At 37.5% G+C, this 7,311-nt stretch overlaps 1 protein-coding gene across 2 annotated transcripts; it reads left to right on the top strand.

Moving 5' to 3' along the window:
* Positions 1-2,399: 2,399 nt before the first annotated feature.
* On the top strand, positions 2,400-6,220 carry tectb (tectorin beta). Of its 2 annotated transcripts, none has more exons than XM_069159831.1 (11): positions 2,400-2,477; positions 2,561-2,636; positions 3,064-3,254; positions 4,008-4,159; positions 4,268-4,340; positions 4,532-4,635; positions 4,731-4,814; positions 4,898-5,060; positions 5,384-5,462; positions 5,590-5,622; positions 5,919-6,220. In XM_069159831.1, exons 2-11 carry the CDS (start codon positions 2,570-2,572, stop codon positions 5,990-5,992), a joined length of 1,020 nt encoding a protein of 339 aa, XP_069015932.1. In that variant the 5' UTR covers positions 2,400-2,477; positions 2,561-2,569; the 3' UTR covers positions 5,993-6,220. The 2 variants fall into 2 exon arrangements, with proteins under 2 accessions (XP_069015932.1, XP_069015931.1); XM_069159830.1 differs by having other exon boundaries at positions 4,238-4,340.
* The last annotated feature ends 1,091 nt before the right edge of the window (positions 6,221-7,311 follow it).

Below are 7,311 nucleotides of genomic sequence, written 5' to 3'. Positions count from 1 at the left end.
TACAAAAAAAAAAAAAAAAAATACAGTCTTTCAAGATTTCGTTAAATTCAAAATCAAAGGATTGGTCAAAACAGTGATTCCCAAACTGTGTGCATCACTAATGGTGCTCAGGAGCCTTGCTGAAAGACCCAACTGGTCCAAATCCCCCAAAAATGATCATTTAGTTTTGTTTTATTACAGGTGACATTTAATACATATGCACATCACATTACAGTGATGTAATACTTAGTTGTTTATTGTTTAAATATTGTAGAAACATTTATTAGTTTTGTGGCAGAGAGTTAGATGACAATTTATATCTTGCTCACATGTGTCCCTTAAAACTACAGTTCACAGCTGCTTCAGTTAGCTTAGCTTAGCCTCAGACTGGCTCTGTCCAAAGGGATCTTCCTTCCTACCATCACCTCTGAAGCTCAATCATGTATGTCATGTCTGGTTTGTTTGAGCTGTGGAACAAACAAACGCCACAAAACCTGGTATTTACAGTGGTGTGAAAAAGTATTTGCCCCCTTCCTGATTTCTTGGTTTTTTTTTGCATGTTTGTCACACTTAATTGTTTCAGATCATCAAACAAATTTAAATATTAGTCACAGATAACACAAGTAAAAACAAAATGCAGTTTTTAAACGAAGGTTTTTATTATTAAGGGAGAAAAAAAAACAATCCAAACCCACATGGCCCTGTGTGAAAAAGTGTTTCCCCCTAAATCTAATAACTGGTTGGGCCACCCTCAGCAGCAACAACTGCAATCAAGTGTTTGCAATAACTTGCAATGAGTCTTTTCCAGCTGTGGAGGAATGTTGGCCGACTCATCTTTACAGAGTTGTTGTAATTCAGCCACATTGGAGGGTTTTCCAGCACCAACCTCCTTTTTAAGGTCATGCCACAGCATCTCAACAGGATTCAGGTCAGGACTTTGACGAGGCCACTCCAAAGTCTTCATTTTGTTTTTCTTCAGCCATTCAGAGGTAGACTTGCTGGTGTGTTTTGGATCATTGTCCTGCTGCAGATGTTTTCATCAAGATGTTTTCTGGCAAAAATGAGACGAGCCTTAATGTTGTTTTTGCTCAGCGGTGGTTTTGGTCTTGGAACTCTGCCATGCAGCCATTTTTGCCGAGTCTCTTTCTTATGGTGGAGTCATGAACACTGACCTGAACTGAGGCAAGTGAGGCCTGCAGTTCTTTGGATGTTGTCGTGGGGTCTTTTGTGACATCTCGGATGAGTCATCGCTGCTCTCTTGGGGTAATTTTGGTCGGCCGGCCACTCCTGAGAAGGTTCACCACTGTTCCATGTTTTCTCCATTTGTGGATAATGGTTCTCACTGTGGTTCGCTGGAGTCCCAAAGCTTTAGAAATGGCTTTAGAACCTTTTCCAGACTGATAGATCTCAATTACTTTATTTTTCATTTGTTCCTGAATTTCTTTGGATCTCGGCATGATGTCTATCTTTTGAGGATCTTTTGGTCGACTTCACTTTGTCAGGCAGGTCCTATTGAAGTGATTTCTTGATTGAGAACAGGTGTGGCAGTAATCAGGCCTGGGTGTGGCTAGAGAAATTGAACTCAGGTGTGATAAACCACAGCTAAGTTATGTTTTAACAGGAGGGGACAAACATGTTTTCACCCAGGGCTGTGTGGGTTTGGATTGTTTTTTCTCCCTTAATAATAAAAACCTTCATTTAAAAACTGTCTGCTGGCTGTAGCTTCATATTTAAAGTACAGATGTGAGATTAGTATTGATCTTTTCATTGAACTCTTCAGCAGGAAGTTATATTCCCAAAATTTCAAAATATACGCTTTAGATAAAAGATAAAACCTGATATTAACTGGGATGTAACAGTTCCTAAAGTATTTTAAAAACTAAAATTGTAGTGATTAGAGACATTTGGTCACTATAATTTGACTGCAGTCTAAGTTGTAACAGGATGAGAGGAGGCTGTAAAACTATCAGAACAGTCTGTCCTTTACCCAGCTTTTTTTTTTTAGTAAAGTTCGTCACGTTACACAATGGGAGTCTGTTCGCTCAATATTGAACTTTAAGTTGTGGAAACTTGTCTTCCCCTGCCACAATGATGATATTGATTATACAGAATTAAATGAATTGTCCACCTCCAAAGCATAACTGTATGGTATTCCCTGTTTAAAATGTAAAAAAAAAACCAAAAAACTCTGTGTCTAAGGTGACTGAAGCACCCTGAGTGTTAATCCTGTGAGACATTAGTCATTTGAAAGTCAATGTTCGAGCAGCACAGAGAGCTTTTGTGAGCAACTCAACAATAGAGCTCTTAAACCAGCCCTGCCAGGGGGAGAAGTGGTATCGAGAGAATGGGAGAAAGTCGATTATCTTTACCTGTGATGGTATAAAATCCCTCTTCAAGCCGTCAAGGTGTTAGTTGTTGAGTCGCCTGTGCAGGTAACTAACCGAAGAGCCATGAAGATCCTCTGACATCCAGCGAGTCAACGGTGTTCTACCCCTCCGGTAAGTTTTATATCTCAGAGTTTCATCTTAACGCATTATCCTTTTAGTAATCTCGTATTTCTGATTCTTGAATTTCTCTGCAGCGTCACACTATGGCTTCTGTCGGTGCACTTTTAATACTGTTGCCCGTTGCGTGGACATGCGCGCCCCAAAAAGCAGGTAACAACACTCAGGTATAAAGATTAGTTTATGCTTATCTCATTGCCATCATAAAACACCGCAAATCCTGCAGATAACCGAAGTAATAATTTATCAGAATCTTCTTTCATTGTTTATTTAATGTAAAATGTAAGAATCTCACATCAAGGCAAGTCTATTTTAAAATCACAAATTTCTCTCAAGAGATTTTTTTTTTATTGTAACAAGATCAGTTCAGATGAGGAAAAGCTGACAAAAAATGCTTTACAGGAAGAAAAGAGAAAAAAAAAGAAGAATCCCTTTTTCTGCAGAATTTTAATATAATGAAACAAAATAACAAGACCAACTGAATAAATGACACCATTACAAATGACTATATCAGTAACTATTAGATATATAAAGTGTGAAATATTCTCTTTGTAAGTCTCTTTGTATTTTCTTATTTCAGACTACGTCATGGTGTCATGCTTCCCCAATGCCATCATTGCCAACGTGCCCGAGTGTCCGTACGGCTGGGAGATTGACCAGCTGTCGCTGGGCGGAGTCTGTTACACGGGAATCCACAGCCAAGGTTACTTCCGCTTCATCATCCCAGACCTGACACCGAAAAACCACTCGTACTGCGGCACGCAGTCTGAGGTGAGACACATTGAATAGTAGCCCTGCAAATAAGATTTTTTTTTTTTTTTTTTTAGATATCCATCTCATACGTACAAATAAAAAAATAATTGACTGTTGCGTTAAGGAGAGCAGAATTTTTATGTATTTGTTTTTTTTTACAGACTGGCTCGTGCAAATGCTTTATTATAAAATCATTATTGTTTTTTTTTTCCTGATCGAAGCCTTCTGTGCACATGTTGAGTTCGGTGCTCATGACATATCTCCATGATTGTTTTGTATTACTAAAAAATATGTTTGAAAGTTGATCCAAAAAAAAATACAAAGTTACATCAGGACAGTCCAATATAACTGATAATAAAACCTTCTTTTGTTTCACGTCATACAACTTGAGCACTAATGTGTGGCAATTCCACCTCTCATCTTTGTTTGAATTAGAAAACCCTCTCAGTGTCAAGTTTTTAATAAATGTTTTCATAATTTTTTTATTCAGTATTGCCCTGGGAATGACTGATAATTCACAGAAGAAGCTATTTTCCTTGTTTGGTTAAAAGTCATCTCACTGAAGACCGATCACAGTGAAGAAACTTCAAAAATCTGGCCACATAAAATCAAAACTATCTCTAATTAATTAATTTAGGTGTACTTGCCCTGTAAGAGATTCACCCATTTAAATACATGGAAGTTTCTATTATAATCAAAAAAATTACAGCAAGCATACATCCACTTTATGAACCCACTGAAACCCCCCCCCCCGGATGCTGTTTTCCACAGTACATGCCCGGCAAAGACCCCAAGTACGTCTTCTATAACTCCATCGTGTCCAACGACACCTCGCTGACGGTCAGAAACCAGCCGGTCAACTACACCTTCAGCTGCGTGTACCGAGCAGCCTACCTGGTAAATAACGCCGTCTTCAGCCAAAGGTAAGCACCCGTTGAGGACACGAGGCGACCGCAGCTACTGTGTGGACGACATATGCATTCTGACCCAATGACTTGTAGTGTTTTTACTAAACCCTCTGCTTTTTCCAGAGTGGCTACAGTTTATGTCAACAATGGGAGTTTAGGCACTTTTAAATCACAGTTGTCTATGAACGTGTTCACGGTGAGTAGCCGCTCACAGATTCACTTTCTCCAGTGGAAGCGACATGTTTAATACTATTTTTTTTTTTATAATATAATGCTGTCTGGAAAACTAAAGGTATAACAAATAGCAAGTACAACTTGTACAAATAAAAGATTGACAGATGATGAAAAACCAAAAATGTCTTATTTTTTTTTTGTTGTTCTTTATAGAATTCAAAGTTCCTGTATGCTAAGGACGCTCCCTATGTGATCGACACGTCTGAGATCGGCTCTGAAGTTTTTCTCGGCATTGAGGCAAAAGGTCTAAGCAACAGGTGTGTCACTAAATGTTAAAAACGCTCTCTTTGAGTATATTCAGACTTTTAAAGGTTTCGATTTCTGATCCCACATTTGTTCCTCCACCTCTCAGATTCAAAGTTGTGATAAACAACTGCTGGGCCACGCCGTCTCCGTACTCAACGGACAGGAAGAGGTGGAGTCTCATCATCAACAGGTGCTTAAATATGAAAGGATAAATTCAACTTCAAATATGCAGTATGTTTTTTGTTTTTTTTCCTAATGGCCATTTCCCAACAGCTGCTCCTCCGACAACACTGTGACTATTTTTGAGAACGCCAAAGACAGCCGCTCCACCTTCAAGTTCAACTCTTTCCGCTTCCAACGGCTGGAGAAGGTGTCCACCGTCTGGCTTCACTGTGAGGTCCAGGTTTGTGATGGAGAGAGGCTCAACTGTCTGCCAGTGAGTACAACGTTAACATATGATACCAAACATTAAAAGCACTCAACGTGATTTGTTTTTGTTTTTATTTTTGTAGCCTCCAGGGACAGAGTGGCATACACCAGACGCTAAAAAAAGAGAATTATTACTAACACACCTGCTTTTCCTTTTTCCAGCTCATGTTTTGTCCTTTGAAACCCTTGTACACATTATGTCAATGTAATATTATAATCTGAGTTTCTCTACCTTGAGTACATTTTATTTGTTTCCCAGCGTTTAACTTGCTCTATCAACAGCAGTTATTTTCAGCTATCGATAAGCTGTGTTGTTACTTTTTCCTGAAGAGCCCCTGTACTGTGAGAAGTCTGTCATCAGAGGTGGACCCGAGTGGGGGGGTCCTCACTGCTGAGTTTCATGTTAAAGGTAGAGTACAACATGTTGCCTATTTATGCTGGGATAAAAGGAACCATGATATTTTGAACTCAAAGTATTGTAAATAACTACGTAGAGTAGGATGATGTACAGTATTTAAGTCTTTATCTCTTAACAGGAAATGAGTCCTCCAATAATGGACACATAACAGGTAAACAAATGTGATTCCTAAAGGGGATCTTGTAAAATTGATGTCAAAAAACCTATCGGTACTGGTAATTTTTGAATGATACTCAGCCCTGGTATTTTACAGAATAATTATCTAAATTTTGTTTGGAAAACAACTTTTTTTTATTGGTTGCTCTATATGTTATTAAAATTTCAAAAATTTAAATAACTAATTTAGAAAACCTCAGATCAGATATGACTTTTGAAACCTTTTAAAGCTTCCACTCATCGAATCTTGTTAAAAGCTGTTTCTCTTTTCTTTTTTTTGTCCCACCACAGGCACCTCACTATTCATCCTGGTGGTAATCCTGATAAACACATGTTGTGATCTAGTAAACGGATCAAGAATATAGTAAAAATCACTCATGCATTATCCAATAAATAAACACAAACAGAAAGGGGAGTGTCATCCAGGACTCAGGGAGCTTATGAATACTTTCCTCCCCCACACTCAAATTAATGGGTTCTCATTATCTCACAGATGTGATCTGCATGTAGCACATTTATTCATATTTTGAATAATCTTGTTTAATGTTACATTATTTGAATGGTTTCTCCAATAAAGATTAACTAAAAAAAAGTTGTTAAAGAAAAAAGATTCTGGCTCTTTTTTTGTTTTGAACTTTTTCTTTTATTCTGGGGATTTTCACAACACTGGAAAATGAATAAACTATTTAGTTTATTCCAGAATTAAAACTAGACTCTTGAACATGACAGCAACGCAATAAACATACATCAGGTTGCTAAACATACCATGATATTCCAATGATACCGCTTTTATTCCAATGATGAGATAGAACAATTGGGAATAAATTCTTTGTATCTTGTAAGAAAACCAAACAATATATCATGCCTTCTTCACTCTTCATCCTCGCAACATTGGGATTAGAAGCAATAATTTGTCGCAGCAGTAAGAAAAGAATGACAACACATTTTAAATGTCACTGTTACAATTTTACCAGAGTTACAGATTTTCATAAATAAAGAAATCAAATAAATTCACAGTGAAATATTCAGTTTTAAAATAGAATCCATTTTTTTTTTAAATATTATTTTTTATAGGTGTTTTTTTTTTTACATTATTGAAGCTAGTGAAGCTTTAACTTTCATTTCTTTGTGACTTTAAGATTTCACAGCATTATCTAATAGTCAACAAAAACATTGTAATGATAGATATGATCAAACATGGAATGGCTGTTTGATTTTGATGCTAATTTTGTCTCAAAAGCCTGAAAGTAGAATTGGAAGTGTAAAAGTTTTCAAACACGTGTTGTCATCCAAACTCCAGGCTCTGTTTGCTTCTCATGAAGTCAAGTGTTTTGCATTTCCACTCTGGTCTCTGTCCACATATTGTCTCTAGTCCTCCTCTTGACAAGCGTTTAAAACAAACTTGTTTTCCAAGGCATTGTGTGAGACTTTGAAATGTTAAATTTTCCCGATTCCTAATTTTCTTCTCTAAATGTGCACTGCAGTCAGCGTGGATTCTGTCATGTGAGCTTTGGTCAGGGTTTTCTGGGTCTTCTTGGCCACTCCTGGTTTCTAGAGCAGGGATATAAATAAAAACAGATCAAAACACGACGTCGGATTTCATACGAAACATACAGTTTGACTGACTGTGCTTGGATTTACAGTGCTGGACTTGTTTCTGTGTCACTTGTCTGTAATATAGATC

Source organism: Embiotoca jacksoni, unplaced genomic scaffold (genome assembly GCF_022577435.1).
Source record: "Embiotoca jacksoni isolate LCO1_2020_lvr unplaced genomic scaffold, fEmbJac1.0.p SCAF_26, whole genome shotgun sequence".
NCBI lineage: Eukaryota > Metazoa > Chordata > Actinopteri > Embiotocidae > Embiotoca > Embiotoca jacksoni.
This window is presented reverse-complemented; position numbering and strand designations above follow the sequence as displayed.